We start from the raw sequence: 25,748 nt of genomic DNA on the forward strand, positions 1-25,748 counted from the left end.
GTGCTTCTGGGAGTAGTGTGTGTGATCGCAGTTGTTTCTTCCTTTTAACTGCCAGTGGGGTTTTTTGGCAGTTAAAAGGAAGAAACAACTGCGATCACACACACTACTCCCAGAAGCACGAAGCTGAAGACACTAGCCTGAAGATGACGAATGTGACTTCGTCGAAACGTCGCCAAGACACTTCTAATTCTACGCGGGAGAAAACCCGAATAACTAAAGACCTACATACAAACACCCGCGAAAACCTCAGAAAACAAATATATATATATATATATGTAAATGTTCGTTTGTTCAAAATCTTAAATCTCCGAAGGTTCTTCACCGATTGCTTTGAAATTTTGACACAACGTTGCATTCGAATACGCGTGTTTTTATATACCTACTATTATATAGATGTCACACCTGTGACAGGTAAAAACATACTTTTTTTAAAAAAACAGTGCCATCTGTTGGACGTAAAAGCAACGCACACTTTTACCAGACTGAGCCACAGCAACGTGTGGCCGGGTACAGCTAGTAAACAGATAATAATAATGAGTTGGAAGGGACCTTGGAGGTCATCAAGTCCAACCCCCTGCTCAGGCAGGAAACCCTATACCATTTCGGACAAATGGCTGTCCAGTCTCTTCTTAAAAACTTCCAGTGTTGGAGCATTCACCGCTTCTGGAGGCAGGTTGTTCCACTGGTTAATTGTTCTCACTGTCAGGAAGTTTCTCCTTAGTTCTAGGTTGCTTCTCTCCTTGATGAGTTTCCATCCAAGGTCAGCCATTCCAAGTACAATCAACTATCTCTCTGTCATCAAACACTCTTCGAAATAGCCTCAGGAACTTTCTGAAGATTAAGGGGGAAGACACAGACCTGGTCAAGATAATCATATATAGGTTTCATCCCCACCGTGAACAAACTCTCCCTTCAAAGATAGCCTCTATTGTGGGGGTTCAGGGCATCTATTACAGCAGTGCTGGCCAACCGTGGCCACTTGGAGATCTGTGGACTTCAACTCCCAGAATTCCCCAGCCTTCATGTTGGGGAAGGGTGGGATTCTGGGAGATGAAGCCCCAAAAGTAGAATATATATATGCAGGGGAAACGATGAGGGTCTGGGGACCTGACAAGAAGAAGCGATTATCTGCTAACCCTTTCCTCGCATCCGGAAGGCTGGAGCATGTCTGCTTTTACAGAAGCGGCCAAATGCTTTGAGCGCTGTTTTTCTCGGACGCTTTCAAACGGCTTTTGTGGAGAGATGAATGTGGCCAGGCGGGTGCGCAGTCCACAAACTTGAACCCAGCCCTGGACTAATTGTCAACATTGCCTCGTTTCTTTATCCACTTAAGATCTAGTGACTTTATAAAAAAAAACACACAACAACTTACGCCAATAGTCCTCGGCTTACAGCAGGGGTAGTCAACCTTGGCTCTTTTATGACTCGTGGACTTCAACTCCCAGAATTCCTGAGCCAGCTTAGTAGAAAAATACTCAGCAGATTGGTCAGCAAAACACCCAGAAAAGCAATCTGCTTGATAACGCCATCAATAGTTCTCTTCATGTTTGGGCTACAATTTTTTATCACTGTCAGAGAGAATCCATAATTCTCTCCAGGACGACTAGCTTGAAAAGGACCAAAACTTTTGTCCAAAGGATCCTCCAGCCTCTTCCAATGTAGAACATGGAATCCTAGGGCTGGATGGGACCTCAAGAGGTCTTCTAGTCAAACCCCCTACTCAAGACCTTATACCAGGAGTCTTCAAACTTGGCAACTTTAAGACTTGTGGACTTCAACTCCCAGAGATTGAAATAGCTCATGATGTTGGTTAACTAAGACTCTAGATTAGGAGACCATGTGAATAAACTAACCTATTACTGTAAGAAAGCTTGTTTGGCTTAAGCCAGAGGTCTTCAAACTTGGCCCTTTGATGACTCGTGGACTTCAACTCCCAGAATTCCTCAGCCAGCCATGCTGAAGGGAAAGGGAGAGGTTTCCAAGCTGAGCCATGCTGGCTCAGGAATTCTGGAAGAGTCATGAAGGGGCCATAGTTCCCCCATGCTGGCTCAGGAATTCTGGGAGTTGAAGTCCACGAGTCATAAAAGAGCCACGGTTGACTACCCCTGGCTTACAGCCACAATATGAGCCCAAAATTTCCGTTGCTAAGCGAGGCCGTTCTTAAGTGAGTTTTGCTCCAGTTGACAACCTTTCTTTCTGAATACGGTTGTGTGAATCGGGCTTCCCCCTCGTTGAGATTTGCTCGTCCGAAGGTTGCAAAAGGAGATCCTGTGACCCTGGGTCTCTGTGGCCGCCGTAAGTCCATGCCAGCTGCCAAGTGCCTGAGTTTTTAATCCGGTGACCCTGGGGAAGCTGCAACGGTCACAAGTGCGAAAAACAGCCACAAGTCCCCTTTTTCATTGCTGCTGTGATGACGAACGGTCACTCAACCAACGGTTGTGAGGACTATTTATAGAGCGAAACTCATTGATCTCGGTTCAACAAAGCAGAAATCCGACCGTCGGGTGAAAGAACTTCAGGGCTGGGGGGGAAAAAAAGCAGGAAAGAGCAGTATATGAAATTGTGGAGAATTACAAGACAGATATTTGAATTCTAGAAGGAAATAAGAGGCCCTCTCAATTCCTGGCAAATAGATGGGGGAGAAATGGAGGTAGTGACAGATTTTATTTTCCTGGGCTCCAAGATCACCTCAGATGGGGACTGCAGCCAAGAAATTAAATGACGCTTGCTCCTGGGGAGGAAAGCCATGGCAAATCTAGACAGCATACTAAAGAGCAGAGACATCACCCTGCCAACAAAAGTGTGTATAGTCAAGGCCATGGTGTTCCCAGTTGCAATGTGTGGCTGTGAAAGTTGGACCATAAGAAAGGCTGAGCGCCAAAGAATGGAGGCCTTTGAACTCTGGTGCTGGAGAAGACTCCTGCGAGTCCCCTGGACTGCAAGGCGATCCAACCGGTCAGTCCTAGAGGAGATCAACCCCGACTGCTCCTTAGAAGGTCAGATCCTGAAGCTGAAACTCAAGTCCTTTGGCCACCTAATGAGAAGGAAGGACTCCCTGGAGAAGAGCCTGATGCTGGGAAAGATAGAGGGCAAGAGAAGAAGGGGACGACAGAGAAGGAGGTGGCTGGATGGAGTCCCTGAAGCAGGAGGCATGAGCTTCAATGGACTCCAGAAGATGGTAGAGGACAGGAAGGCCTGGAGGAGATCAACCCCGACCGCTCTTTAGAAGGCCAGATCCTGAAGTTGAAACTCAAATCCTTTGGCCACCTAAGGAGAAGGAAGGACTCCCTGGAGAAGAGCCTGATGCTGGGAAAGATGGAGGGCAAGAGAAGAAGGGGACAATGACAGAGAAGGAGGTGGCTGGATGGAGTCCCTGAAGCAGGAGGTGGGAGCTTCAATGGACTCCAGAAGATGGTAGAGGACAGGAAGGCCTGGAGGAACATGGTCCATGGGGTCGTGATGGGTCGGACACAACTTCACAACTAACAACAACAACAACAAGGGCTGTGCAAAGCTTCACTTCGGTAATCAGGTGCCAATCCAGTTTCTCCATCAAATAAACCCACCTAATTGAAGCTCTGGCTTGGATTAGATGCGTACGCGTTGATCGGATGGCTGTTTTTCCGTAATCCGTGCAGAAAAAACTGAATCCTGTCAATGCGACTCTTCACATTAATTGAAAGGTCAAACTGAATTGTCTTACCAATTAAACCTCCTTTGAGATGCCAGCTGAAATCCTGCTTAAGGATTCCAGTCGCATCGGAGCAGCTCGGCACGGCCGTATAAACAAACATTGCCCCCCCCCAATGCAAGTTGCAGGACCTCATTAACCTTCAGCAAGCAAGGACTCTCGTTCCCTGTGGAGGGAAGGGAGAGAAATGGACATTTTAAAGCATGCCTCCCACCCTGCTTCTGAGGGTTGATCCTGGACAAGTCAAGAAAGCTTAAGTATCTCAGCTGGAACCTTTTGAGTCAGCCCTATTTCTATGCTCTCCGCGTGAATAGATAAAATTCTCAGCACAGAATAAATAACATTTTCTTTGTCCTGACTAAAACAACGTGTACCTAGGCTGGGCAGTCACGATTTTTCTACCACGAGGAGCAAAATTCGCCCTTAGCTCTTATTATTTGGGGGCCTAAAGAAGACCTGGATTAACCAAGATTCTCTTTTGATTTGTGCATTTCTTTGTGCACCTGCTAACCCTTCTTTTTGTGTGTGTGTGTGTTTTTTCTGATTTTTCAGGAACAGCAGGAAGCGAAAAAGCCCGTCTCTAAGGACAGCGCAGAAAGTTGCTTCTCCGAGAGAGACAGACGGCTGGCTGAGCAGTTATCCTCATACAATGTAGGTGTCCTTTAATCTGGGGATGCTGGTTTCTGTGTTTGTCTTTTCAGAAAACTCTCGTTGTTTCAGAAACGCCAAGGCTGAACGATCATTTCTTTTTCTGTGTTCCTATGGAAACATATTCGTACAAGGCAGTCTAGCCAATTAGTACCGAGACACAAGCCACGACCCTAGAAGTACAAACACTACTTTTACTTTACGAGGAGAATTGACAGTATCTTGGTTTGTTTTTTGGGGGGAGCATTCTCCTCCCAGGATGGCAGCTTCGGGGTTGAATTCCTAGCCAGGGCTGTGCTGGCAGGGGGGGGGGTTCTGAGAGCTGAAATCCATATATTTGGAAGATGCTCGCTTTTGGGGGGAAGTCAGTTAAGGATGTTCCTTAAATATAATGGGAATACCTGCCAATGGGGAAGGAAGTTTCATTTGATGAGCTGGCCACTGGACTTTGTCTTCAGTCACAATTCTAAAGAAAATTCTTTTGGAAACTTCACAAGATATTTACGAGCTGTCGTGGAAAAACCCAGTGAAAAAGACAAGAGACAGCAACACAACGTAATAATTCTTCCTTTAAGATTCAGAGGTTTATTTCTCTAATAATTTGGAGCATAGCAAGCATAATAACACAACATCACTTACATTAATAACCAATTGCAATGAGGACCATATGGTATAGTACGAGTAGGCCACCTTGGCTCTTTTGTGACTCATGGACTTCAACTCCCAGAATTCCTGAGCCAGCCGTGCTGAGGGGAAAGGGAGAGGTTTCCAAGCTGAGCCATGGCTGGCTGAGGAATTCTGGGAGTTGAAGTCCACGAGTCATAAAGCGGCCTAGGCCTAGGCCAGAGGTAGGCAACCTTGGCTCTTTTATGACTGGTGGACTTCAACTCCCAGAATTCCTGAGCCAGCCACACTGAGGGGAAAGGGAGAGGTTTCCAAGCTGAGCCATGCCGGCTCAGGAATTCTGGGAATTGAAGTCCACGAGTCATGAAGGGGCCTAGGCCAGGGGTAGGCAACCTTGGCTCTTTTATGACTCGTGGACTTCAACTCCCAGAATTCCTGAGGAAGCCATGCTGAGGGGAAGGGAGAGGTTTCCAAGCTGAGGCATGCTGGCTCAGGAATTCTGGGAGTTGAAGTCCACGAGTCATAAAAGAGCCAAGGTTGCCTATCCCTGGTATAGCAGAATCCAGAAGGACAGCTATAGGCCAATGGCCAGTCAATCAGGTCCAGTCTCAACCTTTTATACCCTTTCTGCTTGCTGTTCTTTTGACCATAATTTTAAAAAATGATTATTTCAAAATGGGACTCCCAGCAAATTGTCTGAGATCATAGAGAAGCACAGAGAAGAGGTATAATAAGTGGTTTTATCTGCTCTTGGGGCTTATTTCCCTTTGTCACAGATAAATATGTAAGCAACTTTATTTTCCTTTTGGGGCTAGTCTTAATTGCGTTCACTTTTTGATCAGGTGATGAGCAAAGGTAACGTTCCTGAGTTCAAAGGACTTTTTAAGAATGTTGGATTTACAGCTTTCTGTCCCACTGCATCTCTCTTCCAGTTTTCTAATTCTTTGTATCCTTTCCCCCTTTATTGGCAAACTTTTTTTAAATTCCAGGACACTCAGCGATCTGAATCTCTGCTGGACATCCACCGGAAGAAGCTGAAGAGCAAAACTGCGGGAGACCAGGACAAACCCCAGGAGAGAAGACCCTTTGACCGGGATCAGGACCTTCAGGTCCATCAGATTGACGAAGCCCGAAAGAAAGCCATCATAAAACAGTCCAGGGACTTGAACACCAGGTTTTCCCACGGCAAATGCAATACCTTTTTATAATTGGGACGCCTACCCAAATAGCAAGCGTGCTCAATAAAAACATTTTTCCGTGCCCACACGACCCGCCCGTGAAAAATAACCTTCCTTTAAACGGGAGCCCTGCGTTCCGTTGCACGGATGACTGGATTTTGGTTGCATGAGTCCAGCTGTTGAGGGCAGGGGAGAACCTAGCAGTAGAATTTGCCGCCCCCCCTCCCTTAAAGGACTTCTGCACAAACATAGAAATAATAATTGCTATACTTCTGGTGATTTTTCACTGCATAGCTTCCTTCCCCAAGAATGGTGAAATCTCACCCTTTCCTGGGGAGATTTCCCTTTACATGTTTCTGAAAACGAAGACGCCCGTTTGAAATATTTTAAAGTTTCAAATAACCCATAAGGTGCGTGCATTTCTTCAGCTGGGATCATTCTGGGATTTCAAATGTCAGAATGCTAGGCGTGTAACTTGGCATTTAGAGTCGAGGAGAGAGAGAGAGAGAGAGAGAGAGAGAGAGAGAGAAAATGGGATGGCTGCTGCAAACAGCTTGGGATCCGATCGTAATTATCACCGCAGGAAAGATGATTAACTTTACCCGTGCATTTGACGCGGGTGATGAATAAAGCATAACCATCTCTATTAAAATTGTCCCAAACCCGTCTTTTTTTTTTCTCCCTCCCCCCGTTCTCTCTCTGCTGCTTTTTCCAAGTTGATGGACAGGAGCCGTCGATAAACTGAATTGCGATTCCTTAAAAAGGTTTCGGCTCCTAAGATTTCTCTGAAATCTCTGGTGGACTAGATTTATTCTTTAATATATTTCTAAAAGCACACCCTGTTGCAGAGCGTCTTGAAGCGGCTTACGGATGAAAACGGCACCGGCATCCGTAATAAATAATCTATTAAATGAAGTAAAACATTAAACCCCAAAACATCAGTCATTAAAAAGGGGAACAGGTGGAATGGGCAGGCATTCCTCCCATATCCTTAGCAGGAAGTCCTAGGTGAAAAGAGAGAGTGGATGAAGTAGCAAAAATGGATCCATCGGCTTTGATGATAGTAGCCAAACAGCCAGGGACTAGGAAAAATTAGGCACAATATACGTGGATTTTAACCCCTGGAACTTAGTCCTGTATCGGCTGTTATCTTGGCTGAACCGTCCTGCCAAATCTGTGTATGGCTTCATGCTTGTCTACAATAAAGGCTTCAAGTCTTGCCTCCGTTGTTATTTTTGCCATTCAGCTAAATTTCAAATAAGAGTCACTTATGATTTGAATTTAGATTTACAGCCAGGCGCACGTGAAGCTCGCCTGAAGTTGAGTTTTCAATGGGTGTCTAAAGACACCAAAGAGGCTTCCTGGATTTTAGTGGGTAGTGGATGAAGATGGGTGGGCTTCCACTCCCAGCATTCCCCAGCCAACTGTTTGAGGAATTCTGGGAGTGGAAGGCCACACCTCTTCCAAGGTTGAAAAACATTGGTTTAAACCAGGGGTCTTCAAACTTGGCCCTTTGATGACTTGTGGACTTCAACTCCCAGAATTCCTCAGCCAGCATTGCTGGCTGAGGAATTCTGGGAGTTGAAGTCCACAAGTCATCAAAGGGCCAAGTTTGAAGACCCCTGTCTTAAATCTAACAAACAAAATGGAGGCTGGCTGAGGAATTCTGGGAGTTGAAGTCCACAAGTCATCAAAGGGCCAAGTTTGAAGACCCCTGTCTTAAATCTAACAAACAAAATGGAGGCTGGCTGAGGAATTCTGGGAGTTGAAGTCCACAAGTCATCAAAGGGCCAAGTTTGAAGACCCCTGGTTTAGACCAGTGTGTCTCAACTTTGGCCATTTGGAGGCCACTCCCAGAATTCTCCAGCCAGCCTACTGAGTTAGGGAATTCTGGGAATTGAAGCCCACCCCTCTTCAAGCGGGCAAGGTTGAGAAACACTGCTCTGGACAACAGCTGAACTCAGCCAGTGTGTAGTTTGTGCCTTCTCTTCCTACATTCTGCCATTCTCCAATTTTTAGCAACAGAAACCTCCTCTTGGTCTTAATTCCTTGCCCCCAGAAAGTTGGGTCTGCTTGGATCAAACCCTCAAGTCCAAAGAGGTAAAGAGAAGACCGTGTCGCATCACTTCTCCAATTTTCTCTTGGTAGTAGGTAGCGTATGGTGAAGGTGAAGGAGGAGGAGGAGGAACGGAGCGAAACTAGATCAAGTTTTCATTATCTAAGCTTGTTAATTTTCTCCCTGCTGGGATGCCATGCGAGGGTCAATCTGACTCATGCTTTGAGCACTGAATTGGTTATCTAATTTATAAATCTTGCTTCTAAATTCTGGCTTGATGCATTGATTAGTCATTCTGGGGGAAACAAGTAGCGTAAGGATAATCTCCCCAAAATACAGGTAGTGCTGGACTGAATTAGACTGAAAATGCTGCAAGAAGTGAAAGAAAATGGAGGATTTGGATTACCGGACTGGACGTTATACTACCAAGCAACTATATTAACATGGATAAAAGAACGGATAACACTGAGAGACAAAATCAAGATAGAATCAAGATCACGTGAAGTATTAATACCACTTTACAATGCCTTAGTAAGGCCAGACTTGGAATACGGCATCCAGTTTTGGTCACCACGATGTAAAAAAGATGTTGAGACTCTAGAAAGAGTACAGAGAAGAGCAACAAAGATGATCAGGGGACTGGAGGCTAAAACGTATAAGGAACGGTTGCTGGAATTGGGTCTGTCTAGTTTAATGAAGAGAAGGACGAGGGGGGAACATGATAGCAGTGTTCTAATATCTCAAGAAGAGGGAGTCAAGCCATTCTCCAAAGCGCCTGAAGGCAGGACAAGAAGCAACGGGTGGAAACTAACCAAAGAGAGAAGCAACCTAGAACTAAGGAGAAACTTCCTGACAGTTAGAACAATTAACCCAGTGGAACAACCTGCCTCCAGAAGCGGTGAATGCTCCAACACTGGAAGTTTTTAAGAAGAGACTGGACAGCCATTTGTCTGAAATGGTGTAGGGTTTCCTGCCTGAGCAGGGGGTTGGACTAGATGACCTCCAAGGTCCCTTCCAACTTTACTACTACTACTACTACTACTACTACTACTACTACTACTACTACTACTACTACTATTATTATTATTATTATTGATCATTGCACAGTCAGCCAGATGTTCAGACTGGATTTGGCATTTTGTCTACCTATCGAGTCCTTACCCAGGACCTGGGATAGGCAGATGTGGATGTTTGATGGTATTATTATTATTATTATTATTATTATTATTATTATTATTACTACTACTACTACTACTACTACTACTACTACTACTACTACTGCTACTACTATTATTATTATTATTATTATTAACATTGGAGTCGAAATGTCATAGGAAACAAGCGGAGCCCTGGAGGAGACACTGGTTTTCCGCTGTCGCGTCCTTGTTCCCCGATTAACATACCGAGCACGGATCACAGAGTTCAACTCTCCCCAAAGTACTGAAGCCTCGGCTGAAATGTCAGTCAGCCCAGAGGGAACAAACAGTCAAGGCTGCCAAAAGCTGATGTCAGGCTGTAGGAGACAAGCGCACGGTCTCCCTGGCAACCATCCGGGCGGATGGAATTCTTGCTAGCAGAAAGCATCTGGAGAGCTATTAATGCATCCCATTGCAGGGGTCAGGTGCTGCTCGAATCAATGGCAAGCAATTAAAAATCACAAAGATGTTTTTGAAAAAGGAAAAAAAAAATCAGCATGGAAGAAGCGAGTTGTGCTAGCCGCGGGTCGCAAAAGCAATATTTTAAGCTCCCAACAGTGAGATTTCCATTAGGCGTCCCTGCCCCTCAAAAGCCTGCTTCAAAGCACTGGGTAATAAAAGCCAAATCATTTCCCCGGTAGTTAGATTTCTACAACATGGCTAACCCAGACAGTTAACAATCTTGACTTTTGTAGGACAAGCAAGGTTAACTTTTAACTGTAGTCCATTTGGGATGTGTGTGTGTGTTGGTGTACTGTTTAAATGCTAATGGTTGAGCTAGTTTACAATTTGCTTAATTGTGCACAGCCTCCAAGTGTCTATGGAGATTCTCAGGCATCCAGATCCTGGTTGTCCCAATGGTGTTTTTTCAAGAAGCAATTTGGATTTTCTTGTTTTTCTTTGAAGACGTTTCGCTTCTCATCCCAGAAGCTTCTTCAGCTCTGACTGGATCCTTCCCTTCCCCAGCATCCAGTCAGAACTGAAGAAGCTTCTTGGATGAGAAGCGAAACGTCTTCAAAGAAAAACAAGAAAATCTAAATTGCCTCTTGAAAAAAAATATCTTTGGGACCTGAAAGTGCAAGAGAAGAGAGAGAGAGAGAAAGTACTAGCTGGATCCAGAAGTTTCTTATTATTATTTGCTAAACATCAGAAATCTTGTAGCAACTTTTTGGGATGAACACAGTTGTTAAAAGGCGTGTGCAATGCCTTTCGATAAAATGAGTTAATCTGAAAATGTGATGCCAAATCCTAACACAGGACCAACACACCTTTCCTGTTACCAAGTTGATTATTTGCTAGCAACTCAAGAGGATAATGGTTATTTAAAACACTTTTAAATTAATTAATTAAAATAATAATAATAATAATAATAATAATAATAATAATAATAATAATAATAATAATAATAATAATAATAATAATAATAATAATAATAATAATAATAAAGTTGGAAGGGACCTTGGAGGTCATCTAGTCCAACCCCCTACTCTGGCAGGAAACCCTATACCATTTTGGACAAATGGCTGTCCCGTCTCTTCTTAAAAACTTCCAGCGTTGGAGCATTCGCAGCTTCTGGAGGCAGGTTGTTCCACTGATTAATTGTCCTCACTGTCAGGAGGTTTCTCCTTAGTTCCAGGTTGCTTCTCTCCTTGATCAGTTTCCACCCGTTGCTTCTCGTCCTGCCTTCAGGAGCTTTGGAGAATAGCTTGACTCCCTCTTCTTTGGGGCAGCCCCTGAGATAGCGGAACACTGCTATCATGTCCCCCCTCGTCCTTCTCTTCATTAAACTAGAAGAGACATACCCAATTCCAGCAGCCGTTCCTTATGTTATAATTAGAAGGGAATAGAGTAGACTTTTTTTCCTAATCTTAAACCCATTTAATTCAAAAGTCCTTGAATTCTTAGGGATTTCTGCAGGAAAATATTCTGGAAGGATTCCTTGTATAGGGTTTCCTATGGATTGTGATTACATTTCCATATGGTCAATAATTTTCCTACTCCTTGAAGTTTAGTTCAATTCTTCTGCTGTGTTGCTTCCAGAGAGAAACAATGGAAGAGAATATTGATTTTATAGGAAGATAAATTCAATGACCAGAATTTCTGTTGCTCAGGAAGGCGGGTTCTTAAGTAAGTCAGGCCTGATTTTTTAATATATATATTTTTTTACAATATTTGTTAAGCAGATCGCTGCCATTGTTAATTGAATCATGCAATTGTTAGATGGATCTGGCTTCCCTATTGACTTTGCTTGTCAGAAGTTCTTGGAAAGATCAATATTTATCTATTTGGTATGCACAGTTGAGTAATGTAGGAAGTCAGCACCCCCCTCCCTCACACACACACACACACACACAAACACACACACACACACACACACGAGAATGAAATATTTTGGGGAATATTAAAAGAGGCAGGATAGAATGTTTCCCCTGAACGAGAAATGAAGGGGTGAAAAAATCTTAACAAAGAGAAGAGCAACAAATATAATCAGGGGACTGGAGGCTAAAACATATAAGGAACGGTTGCAGAAATTGGGTATGTCTAGTCTAATGAAGAGAAGGACGAGGGGGGACATGATAGCAGCCTTCCAGTATCTCAGGGGCTGCCCCAAAGAAGAGGGAGTCAAGCTATTCTCCAAAGCACCTGAAGGCAGGACAAGAAGCAACGGATGGAAAATAATCAAGGAGAGAAGCAACCTGGAACTAAGGAGAAACTTCCTGACAGTGAGAACAATTAACCAGTGGAACCACCTGCCTCCAGAAGCGGTGAATGCTCCAACACTGGAAGTCTTTGACACTGGACAGCCATTTGTCCAAAATGGTATAGGGTTTCCTGCCTGAGCAGGGGGTTGGACTAGATGAACTCCAAGGTCCCTACCAATCATCATCATCATCATCTTCTTCTTCTTCTTCTTCTTCTTCTTCTTCTTCTTCTTCTTCTTCTTCTTCTTCTTCTTCTTCTTCTTCTTCTTCTTCTTCTTCTTCTTCTTCTTCTTCTTCTTCTTCTTCTTCATCATCATCATCATCATCATCATCATCATCATCATCATAAACTAACCAACTAAATTGCAATCCTGGTTATGAATGGGCTGTTGGCAGGTTTTGCTTTCGGTACCAACCGATTTATATCTTTGCTTATGCTACGTGTCCTTTCTAAATGTCAATTTTTTTCTAATCCTTCCAGAAAAGTGGCTTTTGCCCTGACATTTCATTGCTTTACTCACGTCAAAAATGTCAAAAGTAGGTTGGCTCACAGATAAGGTCATCAGTCACAGGGTGGAGGATCACTTTCACCCAAAGGGCAAATTTGGGGCCGTTCTTTCAGTCCTGTCGGTCCTTCAAACAAGGTCAGCATCTGCAGAGATGCCAAGGATAGGTTAACAGATGCCGAAAAGCCCTTTCAAATCTTCCCCGACTTTTTAAAAGAACAAAATCAAAGGGGAAAGGAAAGAGGGAAGGAAATTCCAAAATTAGAACTGGGTGCTCTATTACTCGATTTTCCAATACTCAAAACAATGATACTTGTTCCTAAGAAGATATTGCATTGCTGTACAGTATTAATAAGAAAGGGACCGATAGGCTGGTTTAATTTTAGTTTACTTTAACGACAAGTGCTGTTTTTTATTCCCATTCCCCACCATCCAGTCAGAATTGAAGAAGCTTCTTGGAGGAGAAGCGAAACATTCTCAAAGAACAACAAGAAAGTCCAGTGGCCTCATGAAAAAAAAGCATCTTTGGGATGCTGTTTTTATTATTTGTATTTATCGTTATTGTGCCTTGGATGTTATATTTTTGGTAACCCCCTAGTAGGTGTCTGATTGCTGTGGCCTAAACCTTAAAGAAATATTTTTTATTAAACAAACAAAACAAAACGTATTAAACAAACCCAATAATAAAAATGAGCAAACCTGCCAGCCACCTAATTAATAAACAATAAGATTCATGCCACAGGAGGTATCTAAATCAATACGTCTCCATCTCAAATTCCTTTTGAAATAGCCAATAACTAAATGCTAGGATGTTGGGGTAAGACTTTGGGGAGGAGGAGGCAACTGAAAAACATAATTTGCTAATTGAATTCACCCTTTTTCTGACTTTACACAGTTTTGCATCCCCAGCCAAGGGAGTTGGGAATACTGAAGTTGCCAAGCCACCAAATAAATAAAATTAGTAATTTAATCACATTGATATGGTCGTCCATCTCACGAAACCCAACTGCGGGTGGCCTGCAATGGAATAAAACAACAGATTAATTAATGTATTGTTGAATATGTTTGATTAATGTATTTTAATTAAAGAAAATGTTCTATTAGAAAGCAACTGAGCAAAATTAGCCAAACAAGATAGATAGATAGATAGATAGATAGATAGATAGATAGATAGATAGATAGACAGACAGATAGATAGATATAGATAGATAGATAGATAGATAGGATAGTGATGAGATAGATAGATAGATAGATAGATAGATAGATATAGATGATAGATAGCATAGTGATTAGATAGATATAGATGATAGATAGGATAGTGATTAGATAGATAGATGATAGATAGATATAGATGATAGATAGGATAGTGATTAGATAGATAGATAGATAGGATAGTGATGAGATTGATCGATCGATAAATATAGATGATAGATAGGATAGTGATTAGATAGGTAGATAGATAGATAGGATAGTGATGAGATAGATAGATCGATAGATCGATCGATAGATAGATGATAGATATAGATGATAGATAGGATAGTGATTATTATTATTATTATTATTATTATTATTTATTGAATTTATATACCGCCCTATCTCCCTTACGGGACTCAGGGCGGTGAACAGGCGATAATAAAAACCACGATAAATATACACAAGTTTCTGTTCTAAAATCAAATTAAATAACAGGCCTGCTCTAAAAATACCCCATACAAAACCTCCACTAAAACATAATCAAACTACGCCAGGCCGGCCGCACGGAATAGATGGGTTTTCAAGGCTCGGCGGAAGAGGCGCAGGTCCGTAGTTGTACGTAGGTCGGGGGGTAGGTCATTCCAGAGGGCAGGAGCTGCCACAGAGAAGGCTCTCCCCCTGGGGGTCGCCAGCCGGCATTGTCTGGCCGACGGCACCCTAAGGAGGCCCTCTCTGTGGGAGCGGACTGGTCGAAGGGAGGTGTTTGGTAGGAGGCGGTCTTGCAAATACCTAGGTCCATTGCCACGGAGCGCTTTAAAGGTTGTTACTAACACCTTGAAGCGCACCCGGAAGGCCACCGGCAGCCAGTGCAGCTCGCGCAGGAGAGGTGTTACATGGGAGCATCTAGAGGCCCCCAGGATCCCCCGCGTGATGAGATAGATAGATAAACCTTTATTGTCATTTTTTACTGTGAGCACAATGGCATATTAAAAATGAAATTTAGTTGCTTGCTCTCAAAGCGTACACGAACATAACACACATTTAAACATACTATATACAACATATGTATAGACCTACACCCTTACATACAAGTAACATATAAGTATTAATCACTGTATAAATAAATATAATATAAATAAATACATTCTATTAAAGGGAACCACAACACACACACACACACGTTCACCCTAGAACGCGAACCTGCCTGCTCCAGCACTTTTAATTTAAGGAATTGTAAATTTATTTATTCAAACGAAAAGATGAAACTCTTGGCAGACAGTTCCGTCCCCGCCCCTTCTGCCACGCCCACCCTCGGCTCCTCCCCCTCCCCCTAGCCCGGCCCTCCTCGCAGCCACGCCTCCCCATCGAACGCCGCCTGGGCGCAAGGAGCTGGCTACGCGCTGGGGCGTGAAGCGTTTTCGTTGCTTTTTTTGTTTTGGCCCCGGCGAGGATCCGTCGCCGCCGGTCCGTTGCCGATTGCGGTCCGGGTGGCTACCGCGACTCCGGGCGGATAGGAAGAGTCCGGCGCCGCCGCCGCCGCCATGAGCGAAAAGGGGGAGCTGGATCTGACGGGCGCTAAGCAGAACACGGGGATGTGGCTGGTCAAGGTGAGCCTCGGGGGCCGGAGGGGGGTCCTTGCCCGGGGGAAGGTGGCCTTTCGGCGGGAGAAGAAGCCGGGGAGGCTTCCCTTCCGCTCTTCCCAGCCAGGAGGGAATAGAATAGAATAATAAGAGCTGGAAGGGACCTTGGAGGTCTTCTAGTCCACCCTGCGCCATCTCAGACGAGGGATCGTCTAGTTAGTAGCCTCTTCTTAAGAATCTCCAGTGATTTGGGGTGGGTGTGGGGTGGGGCAGACGGTTAATCTGCGGAACTCCCCGCCACGAGAGGCGGTAAGGGTGGCCGGTGGGTGAGGAAGCGGGTCCCCAGGAGGAGAATTGGGCTCAGTGGAGCCTCCATGGTCAGGAGCAGTAGGCCTTGAGGAGGGGGGGGCGGGTCCAGTGCTGATATCAAGCATTGTTGGACCACGTTTTGCACGGGGTTGGGGTGAAGTCCACTAAAATGCGGGGGGAGGGGGAGGTCCTCGATATGCGACCGCAATGGAGGCCGAAATTTCCGTCGCTAAGCGAGACAGTGGCTAAGTCAATTCTGCCCATCTTGCGACCTTTCTCTTTCCCGCCGTTGTTAAGCGGATCGCTGCAGTTGTGGTGGCTTAAGTGAACCTTCCCTTCCCCCCTTGGCTTGGCTTGTCCAAAGGTCGCACAAAAGGGGGTCACGTGATGCCCCCTCCCCAAGGACGCCGTGACCGTCATAAATGCGAGTCAGTTGCGTCTCAGTTTCGATCACGTGACTGCAATGGTCGTAAGTGTGAAAAACGGTCATAAGTCTCTCTTTTCAGTTGGCCTTGAAACTTCAAATAGTCACTAAATGAAAGGTAAACTTACCCTATACGGGTAGTCCTCGATTTACGACCAGAGTTGGACCCAAAATTTTCCGTTGCTCAGTGAGACATTGGTTGAGTGAATGTTGGTCCGTTTTACGACCTTTTTGCCACAGTTGTTAAGTTAGCGACACGATTGTTAAGCGAATCTGGCTTCCCCATGGACTTGTCAGAAGATCGCCAAAGGGGATCACGTGACCCTGGGATGATGCTGCGACTGTCATAAATATGAGTCAGTGGACAAGTGCCTCAATTTCGATCACGTGACCATGGGGGATGGTCGTAAGTGTGAAAAAAGGTCATAAGTCATTTCTTTCAGTGCCATTGCAACTTCAAATGGTCACTAAATGAAAGGTAAACTACCCTTTAATGGGTCTCAATTTTGGTCATGTGACCACGGGGACTGTTGCAACGGTTGTAAGTGTGAAAAATGGTCATAAGTCATTCTTTTAGCGGCGTTGTCCTTCGGTTATGTATTCAAGATGGACAGTGATTAATATATGTTGCTTATATGTAAGGCTGTAGGTCTATATACGGTACATATATTGTGTATAGAATGTTTAAATGTGTGTTATATATGTGTGCACTTTGAGAGCAAGCAACTAAATTTCATTTTTAATGTGGGCCGTTGTGCCCACAGTAAAAAAAATGACAAAGGTCTGTCTGTCTATATCTATCTATCTATCTATCTATCTATCTATCTATCTATCTATCTATCTATCTATCTATCTATCTATCTATCTATCTATCTATCTATCTATCTATCTATCTATCCATCCATCCATCCATCCATCCATCCATCCATCCATCCATCCATCCATCTATCTATCTATCGTTGTAAGTCAAGGGCTACCTGTAAACTCAATAAACTGTCCTATAGTGTTTTGCACTATATATTGAGAGAGGGGAGGGAATTTATTTATTCTGGGCTTCACTGAATACTGGGTAAACCATGATGGATTAGACCCCACATTAAAGCCTCATAAGGTCCTTTTATTTCTGCTTTGCATTTTTTTTAGCCCTGGCGCTGTAGTAATCAGCTTCTGTTTAGCGTTCCCCAAAGGAAAAGTGAAACTCTGCATTCTCAATCCTGTAAGACTTCTAAAAGGTGAATTTCAGAGCAGGGATAAATAGCATCCTATTGCAAGGCATAGTATAGTTTTCAACTTACATCCAAAGTAATTACAAGAAATCAGCGTAGGTTTGTCTCTTTCATCTTATTTTTTGTAAGGATAGCTTTCTTAAAAGCGGGAGTGCAATAGTCCTAATATCGACTTGATTTCAGCCAAGGATTTGATGAGGAGATTGGACAGCCATTTGTCTGGAATGGGAAAGGGTGTCCTGCTTGAGCAGGGGGTTGGACTAGAAGACCTCCAAAGTCCCTTCCAACTCTGTTATCCTGTTATTGTTTCATTGACCTGATTGTCCAGAACATCACACATGGCTACACATTGCTCGTTCAGCCTATCAATCTTACCCAAGTGGGTTTTCTAAAAAAGGAACCGATTTACATTCTGATTATGAATATACTGTGGTTTCTTTTTGCACTGTACAAATAAATAACCAATCTAAATTACTAGCAATTTTCATCAAGCAGGACAGGGGGAACATACCATAAAGAAGAAATGGTCTGAGCTGAACATTAAAGCTGGAAAGTAATCTTTTGCTGCTTCACTAACTCCAATTAAGCTTAATTAGGTAGCATCTCCAATAGCTGCAGGAGATTGGAATCTGAAATTGTGTAGCTCTTTTTCAGAGGAGGAAAAATCCTTTTCTGAAATGAGATTTCACCTGGGACAGCTATATATAGCCTTTTTCAGTGCGTGGAATTTGCATTTCCACTTTTTGTGAAACATCTAAATCAGAATAGTTGAATTTCATTTGATTTCTAGTTCATTGGCTGCAGTCCTTCATTTTTAGCTTATGCTTAGCGCCATAGCGCTAAGTTACATGCACTAATAATTATAATTATATGCATTAATCAGTATTTCTAATGAATTAACAATATTTAAGTATTCAGTATAACAAAATAATCTAGAAAGCTGTCTTCGTATTTTAAATCTCTCGTTTACTTATCTGTTATACACACACACAAATCTTTTTTCAGTATTTCTTCTTGTATTAATATATATTTTCTTTATAGAGTAGTCCATAAAAGAATAAAAAAAAATAAGCAGGCAGACCTTAACAGAAGTACTATTATTAGGTTTGCAGGAAAACCAAGAAGTAAATAAAACAGGAAAGAACATTTTGGCCACTAAGTATCACATTTAATGCTTGGGGGTTTCTGGAGGAAGAGATACAAATTGAATAAAGTGAGTGTTTTGGATTCAACATTGGGAAGGGTGTGTAACTCATGTGGATAGAATTAAGATTTTTTTTCTATCTCCCAGGATTGTTTTTTTAAGATGATAAAAGACATGGAATTAGGATTTCTTTGGATTTTTTTTTCTCCAGATGCTGTAATCTTATTATAAGACTGTCATAGTACGTGTGATTCCTGACTGCACATTGATTGTCAACCGTCGCCGTTCCAAAAAGCACTTTCCTTCAGGAGTTCAGGGCTAAGAGGCCTCACTGATTCATTTTGATTTTTAGCTTTTAAAAGGATGCCCTTTGCTGCTTCCTTCTTCCTCTTTTTGAGTGTGTTTTACTTTGCAGTCAGGAGGAAGTAAGTACAGTAGGCATAAAAAAGGAGCAGAGTCAGATGGCAAATGCAGCAGTCAGTAGCTTTTTTTCGTCTCCGCTACAATCGTGTGTAAAGCCTCTGAATTGTGTTTCTGTCGTGATGTGGTTAACTTGATGACAATCGTATTATATTTAGTAGAACTTGAACAGGTCACAATTACATAGCTCCCAGGTTTGAGAATTAGGAAACTGTTTTTTTTTTAATGGTTGAGATAATCCTTGGAGGCCTCCTGCTTCCAAGCTTCTGGTGTCTTCCTTGGGAAGAAGATCTTAGCCAAGCTTAGGTGGACAGGAGGGGTCCTTGGTGCTCTCTGAGCTTGCCTGTTTTTTCTTGCAGACGTTTCATTACCCAAACTAGGTAACATCATCAGTGCTAGAAGAGAGGGGTGGTTTGTGGAGAAGAGGAGGAGGAGGAGGAGGAGGAGGAAGAAGAAGGAGGGACTGTGGGGTCCTTGGTGCTCTCTGAGCTTGCTTGTTTTCTTGCAGACATTTCATTACCCAACTAGGGAACATCAGTGCTAGGAGGAAATGGGCTTTATGGAGGAGGAGGAGGAGGAGGAGGAGGAGGAGGAGGAGGAGGAGGAGGAGGACGACGACAACTCTGGGGTCCTTGGTGCTCTCTGAGCTTGCTTGTTTTTTTGCAGACATTTCATTACCCAAACTAATTAACATCATCAGTGCTAGAAGGGAGGGGGGATTGTGGAGAGGAGGANAATGAGGGGTCCTTGGTGTTGTCTGAGCTGGGTGGTTTTCTTGCAGACGTTTCATTACCCAACTAGGTAACATCTTCAGTGCTAGAAGGGAGAGGGGATTGTGGAGAGGAGGAGGAGGAGGAGGAGGAGGAGGAAGAGGAGGAGGAGAAATGAGGGGTCCTTGGTGCTCTCTGAGCTTGGTTGTTTTTTTGCAGACATTTCATTACCCAACTAGGTAACATCATCAGTGCTAGAAGGAGGGAGGAGCAGGAGGAAAGGAGGAGGACAACCGTGGGTTCCTTGTTGCTCTCTGAGCTTGCTTGTTTTCTTGCAGACGTTTCATTACCCAACTCGGGAACGTCATCAGTGCTAGAAGGGAGGAGGAAGAGGAGGAGAAATGTGGAGCAGCGATAAGACATTCCATAATCCCGAACATTTAACGCTTCGGCTTCCTGAGAGTCACCACAATGTTTCTATTCGTTTATAAAGCTCTAAGCAAGCCAGGCAGTGTTTCTCAACCTTGACAATTTTAAGGCACGTGGACTTCAACTCCCAGAATTCCACAGCCAGCAATGCTGGCTGTGGAATTCTGGGAGTTGAAGTCCACGTGCCTTAAAATTGTCAAGGTTGAGAAACACTGGGCTAAAGGAACCCAGACTTCCGCCCACAAGCAATATTGTCGGCTGCAATAACTGCTCTACTAACACGAGTCCCGGGAGCCTTGCTTGTTGTAGCCCAGTTTCATGGTGGCTCCATCCTAATTACACGCTTGGATAAGGGTGGGGGAGCAGCCCCTCTAGATTTACACAGCCAACAGATATGGGCTTGTTCACAGGCGGCAAGCATTTGCAAGTCAACGGCAGCCTCCCATCTCCTCCTGCTTTTCTGGCCAATTTCTCTGAAGACTCCACAGCTTTCTCTCTCTGTGTGTGTGTGTGTGTGTGTGTGTGTTTTCTTTTTGGTCTCCTTGTTTGTTTGTTTGATAGATTGTTCCACTGGTTTTCCTTCAGCTATCATTGGAGGGGGGGCTCAGAACCAGACAAGGATGTCCTTTATCGCCATTGTTATTTGTGTTAACAATGGAGATTTTGTTGATTAAAATACAGCGACAGTTTTACGATATTGATAGATTCAGAGCTTCAAATTCTACAGCAAATTCTACTACTAAATTGTTTTTACAGCTGGAGGCAAAAACTAGAAAGAGGCTAATTGTTTGTTTGTTTCTGTCTGCCTTAACGGCCAAGAGCTTCCTATTCTGTCAGTTGATAGCAGAAGCTTTTTCTTAATTGGGGCTTCCACCTGCTCAACTGCTCTTTGTCTCCTTCAAAATCTGGGGGGGAAAAAAACAAATCTTCTTTGTTGTTATTACTGCACAAGGTAGTCCTCGACTTACAATCACAGCTTGAGCCCAAGATTTCCTCTGCTAAGTAAGAAAGTTGTCGGGTTTTGCCCCGTTTTGACGATCCAGCTCGCCCCAGTTGTTAAGCTGCAATTCTTTTATGAAGAAATTGTATTGGTGTTTTTTCATTTTTACATAAAAGTGCTCGAGAAACAAGGTGGTGGCTGGGCTATCAATTGTCCAAGAACAAAATCAGGGCTGTGGAGTCGGAGTCGAGGAGTCGGAGTGGGAGTCAATTTTGGGTACCTGGAGTCGGAGTCGGAGTCGGCAAACAATGCACCGACTCCGACTCCTACTAAATTTAGATTGGAATTAAAAAAAAAAAGCAAGTTTAAATGTCTCAATTCACAAAAAGTTATAATGAATGACTTCTCTACTGTAAGAATAAAGACCAATGCATGCAGTGCCTCACGGAACGGCGAAACGAACACGTTAAGTGACCGTGAAGAAGCATGCTTTTCATGTGCTTCGCTATATGGCACGCAACGCACAATTAGGAGCGGCAATACTTATACTTTCCATAGTGTTGTGTTCTGCTATTACAGGGAACGCAGCAGCGCCCATGGGTAACCTAGCCCCTCACCGATAAGGGATTAAGTAAATATGTTTTTTGCAGGACTAGAGACACTTGTATAAGTGAAGGGAATGGAGGGTCAGTAGTTCAAGACTGAAGCTGTAAACCATTGGAAAAACTGCTGTCATTCAGCTAAGGCTATAAAAACTTGTAAACTCCGATTGTTAGCTTATTAATACAGAGGAGTCGGAGTCGGGGAGTCGGAGTCGGAAGTACAAAAAACTGAGGAGTCGGAGTCGGAACATTTATCTACCGACTCCACAGCCCTGAATCATACATATATCGCCCAGATTAATTCCTTAAAAGTTCCCTCTCTATTTCCCACATATTATTTTACCAATTGAAATGATTACATTTGTAAAAAAAAAAAAAAAAAGCCTCGATCAATCCAATCGGTCATCAGTCACATTTCAATTATAAGAATCCAAGTCCTGTTTTTAAGCTTTATTATTTTGAAAATTACCATATTCCAGTTAAGCTTTTATAGACATATTAACATTTCGGGCATCCCTCATTTCTCTTTTCCCTATCATGATGATTCTATCTAAGATAAATATATTATCCCCAAAAGCAACATCCTTACATTTTTTTTTAAATGTAGCCTATTGCTTAAACTAATACATCATTTATTTTTTTTTTAAGAAATTTTATTTATTTTTTTCCATCATAAAAAACAATCATAGGTAAACACAATAACCAATCAACCCCCCCCCCCCCCGACTTCCCAAACCTAATCCCAGGATAATATTCATATAAAAGTAAACAAGTACTAATATCTCTAACTCCACAAAGTATCTTAATCTACAAAAAAAGGATAAAAAGAGTAAACAAGCTTAAAAAAAATCTAGAAACCTAAATTATATTCTACCACTCTGTGTTCCTTTTGAATATAAACAATCCATCTTCTCCATATTGATAAAAATTGTTCATTCGAATGGTTCTTCAAATAAGCCGAAATCTTTGCCATTTCAGCAAGATACGAAACTTTCAATCTCCAGTCTCCCATCGTGGGCAGAATTGGGCTCTTCCAATTTTGGGCTATCAACAATCGGGCAGCAGATAAACAATAAAGCATCAGATGGACCATTTCTGGCTTTTTTGCCTTCATCAGTTAGCCATACCCTTTATGGGATTCGAACCTGGGCAGTTATACATACTTTATTAATACTATTATTTTTCTTATCACAAATACCTCCTCTTCTCCCTCTATTACAAAATAATTGTCTTGGTTAAAACAAAGATATCAGTCCAAAAGACTACATTTCTGTCTATTTTAAATATATATTCTATCAATCTCCTTGATCAGTTTCCATCCGTTGCTTCTTGTCCTGCCTTCAGGTGCTTTGGAAAATAGCTTGACTCCCTCTTCTTTGGGGCAGCCCCTGAGATACTGGAAGACTGCTATCATGTCACTTTTAGTCCTTCATTAAACTAGACCAATTCCTTATATGTTTTAGCCTCCAGTCCCCTGATCATCTCTGTTGCTCTTCTCTGCACTCTTTCTAGAGTCTCAACATCTTTTTTACATTGTGGTGACCAAAACTGGATGCAGTATTCCAAGTGTGGCCTTACCAAGGCCTTGTAAAGTGGTATCAACACTTCACGTGATCTTGATTATTTGGAATCGGAGCGATCCAGCCAGAGGTTTGGATGTGTGGTGTTATTAATGTCATTTTTCTTGGGGGACTCGTATTAGAGGTCTACTAAGCCTTTTGATATAAACGTTCCTAGTGCTGGAGAAAAGCTAGCAATGAAGCCTTACAAGCCAGAGCAGAAATCAATGTTAACCTAATACAGCAGCCAAAACATTGTGCTTTATTTGCCCCAATGAAGAAAGGGTGCTTTATAAACTTGCTGTAGAGGAGAGGATAGTATTAGAGTGAAATAATCCTATTATTACTTCATTGCTGCTGTCTGAACGTTGCCTGCGCTGGCCGGCTGCTATGGGAAATCTGATTTTTTTTTTCTATCTTAGCACCAGGTAGCATTTGGTTGACTTTGTCAAGGCAAGGAAGCTACGCGAGGGGAAGAAATGTGTTGGAAATATTATATGGGGAGACTGGAACGCAGGAAGGAAAAGCCAGGGGTATCAACCGGTCAGAATTGAGACTCTTTTTCTTGGCCCAGCTGGGAACAGACCAAATAATCTGGATTTGGGTCCCTCCTGCCAAGACCTTCTGCTTTATGCACTTCTCCCTATAGTGCTGCGAAGTTTGCACCTTAAAAGTGGATCGAGAGGTTTAACAGCAGCGGGGAAGATAATTTTTCAGGAGACATTTTCCCACAAAGAAGAGGGAGTCAAGCTATTCTCCAAAGCACCTGAGGGCAGGACAAGAAGCAATGGAGGGAAACTAACCAAGGAGAGAAGCAACCTGGAACTAAGGAGAAACTTCCTGACAGTGAGAACAATTAACCAGTGGAACAGCCTGCCTCCAGAAGTTATGGGTGCTCCAACACTGGAAGTCTTTAAGAAGAGATTGGACAGCCATTTGTCTGAAATGGTACAGGGTTACCTGCCTGAGCAGGGGGTTGGACTAGATGACCTCCAAGGTTGTTCCACTGGTTAATTGTTCTCACTGTCGGGAAATTACTCCTTAGTTCCAGGTTGCTTCTCTCCTTGATTAGTTTCCATCCGTTGCTTCTTGTCCGGCCTTCAGGCGCTTTGGAGAATAGCTTGACTCCCTCTTCTTTGGGGCAGCCCCTGAGATACTGGAAGACTGCTATCCTGTCTCCCCTCGTCCTTCTCTTCATTAAACTAGACATTCCCAATTCCAGCAACCGTTCCTTATATGCTTTAGCCTCCAGTCCCCTAATCATCTTTGTTGCTCTTCTCTGTACTCTTTCTAGAGTCTCTTCATCTTTTTTACATCGTGGTGACCAAAACTGGATGCCGTATTCCAAGTGTGGCCTTACTAAGGCCTTGTAAAGTGGTATTAACACTTCACGTGATCTTGATTCTATCCCTCTGTTCATGCAGCCTAGCCCTGTGTTGGCTTTTTTGGGCAGCCGCAGCACAACACGGCTGGCTCCTATTTAAGGGATCGTCCACATATAGCTATGGTTATCGGAGAGCAAAATTTTTCAAATATACATATTCTTATTTTGCGAGGGCAAAGTGGAACAGATCAAGGGATTTGTGGCGAAAGGGAGGGCAACGGAGGATATAACATATTGTTTAGGTAGTCCTTGACTTAACAACCTTAACGGAGCCTGGAATTTCCTTCCTACGTCACGATGGTCCTAAAGCGAGACACGCCCATTGGCTGGCCCAGTTTGATAACTTTTCATTCATTTATTTATTTTTTGCAGCGATCGTTAAGCAAATGCAGCGGTCCTTAAGCGAAGACATTTTCTGCACTGGGCATTTTTATTTATTTATTTTTTTGGGATAGAAACCAGACATATATGTCAGTTTCTGCTTAAAAAAACCCCAACAACAACCCACGTTGTATATTGCAGTCACGTTATCGCAGGGTGCCGCCCATGGCGATAAACGCAGGCGGATGGCGGAGCGCCCAAAATGTGTGATCAGGTGACTGCAGGGGGGCGTGGCTAGCCATCGGGACGTTGAATCTGGGTTGTTTTTAGTCCCTTTTGGGGGTGGGGTCCTGTTGTAACTTTGAACCGTTGCTAAGCGACCGCTTGGAAGATGGCTCTATCTCTCTGGACGTGCATCTGTGTGTTTTACTGATAGTTTTTATGGTGGGCATCTTGCGTCCCAAAGCTGCTTTTAAAATTCTGAAATGGTACAACGTGGGCTAGTAAATAACTACACTGCCCTGCTTTGAAAACCACTTATTTTTTCTGTTAGTGACGAGGCCGTGAGAGGCTCCTGGATCGATCGTGTCCTCTCAAGTCGTCTTCCAGTCCTAGCGACCACGTAGAAAGATTTTTCTCCAGGATGGGGTGTACCTGTCCTGTTTCAGGTCTCCCCGCAGTGCGTTGGCTGCCACTGTAACAGAAGCCATCCGCCCTGGGTGCTGATTTACTTTCAATTTAATAATAACAATAATAATAAAGTTGGAAGGGACCTTGGAGGTCATCCAGTCCAACCCCCTGCTCAGGCAGGAAACCCTATACCATTTCAGACAGATGGCTGTCCAGTCTCTTCTTGAAAACTTCCAGTGTTGGAGAAGGAAGGGAGGGAGGGAGGGAGGGAGGGA

General features: G+C 43.3%; 2 protein-coding genes across 2 annotated transcripts in view; both read left to right on the forward strand.

Annotated features, from left to right (window-relative positions):
• The window catches only part of GPALPP1 (GPALPP motifs containing 1), a 16,534-nt gene extending 9,173 nt beyond the window's left edge, over positions 1 to 7,361 (forward strand). The window contains exons 7-8 of the mRNA XM_015811072.1: positions 4,244 to 4,342; positions 5,953 to 7,361. Of these exons, the coding sequence (XP_015666558.1) occupies positions 4,244 to 4,342; positions 5,953 to 6,171 (318 nt within the window). The 3' untranslated portion in view covers positions 6,172 to 7,361. The remainder of the gene's footprint in view (positions 1 to 4,243; positions 4,343 to 5,952) is intronic.
• Positions 7,362 to 15,329: 7,968 nt separating this feature from the next.
• Positions 15,330 to 25,748, forward strand: part of GTF2F2 (general transcription factor IIF subunit 2) — a 64,852-nt gene continuing 54,433 nt past the window's right edge. The window contains exon 1 of the mRNA XM_015811074.2: positions 15,330 to 15,402. Coding sequence (XP_015666560.2) covers positions 15,337 to 15,402 — 66 coding nt within the window. The 5' untranslated portion in view covers positions 15,330 to 15,336. The remainder of the gene's footprint in view (positions 15,403 to 25,748) is intronic.

This window comes from Protobothrops mucrosquamatus, unplaced genomic scaffold (assembly GCF_001527695.2).
Source record: "Protobothrops mucrosquamatus isolate PMUCROS unplaced genomic scaffold, P.Mucros_1.0 scaffold28, whole genome shotgun sequence".
Taxonomy (NCBI): domain Eukaryota; kingdom Metazoa; phylum Chordata; class Lepidosauria; order Squamata; family Viperidae; genus Protobothrops; species Protobothrops mucrosquamatus.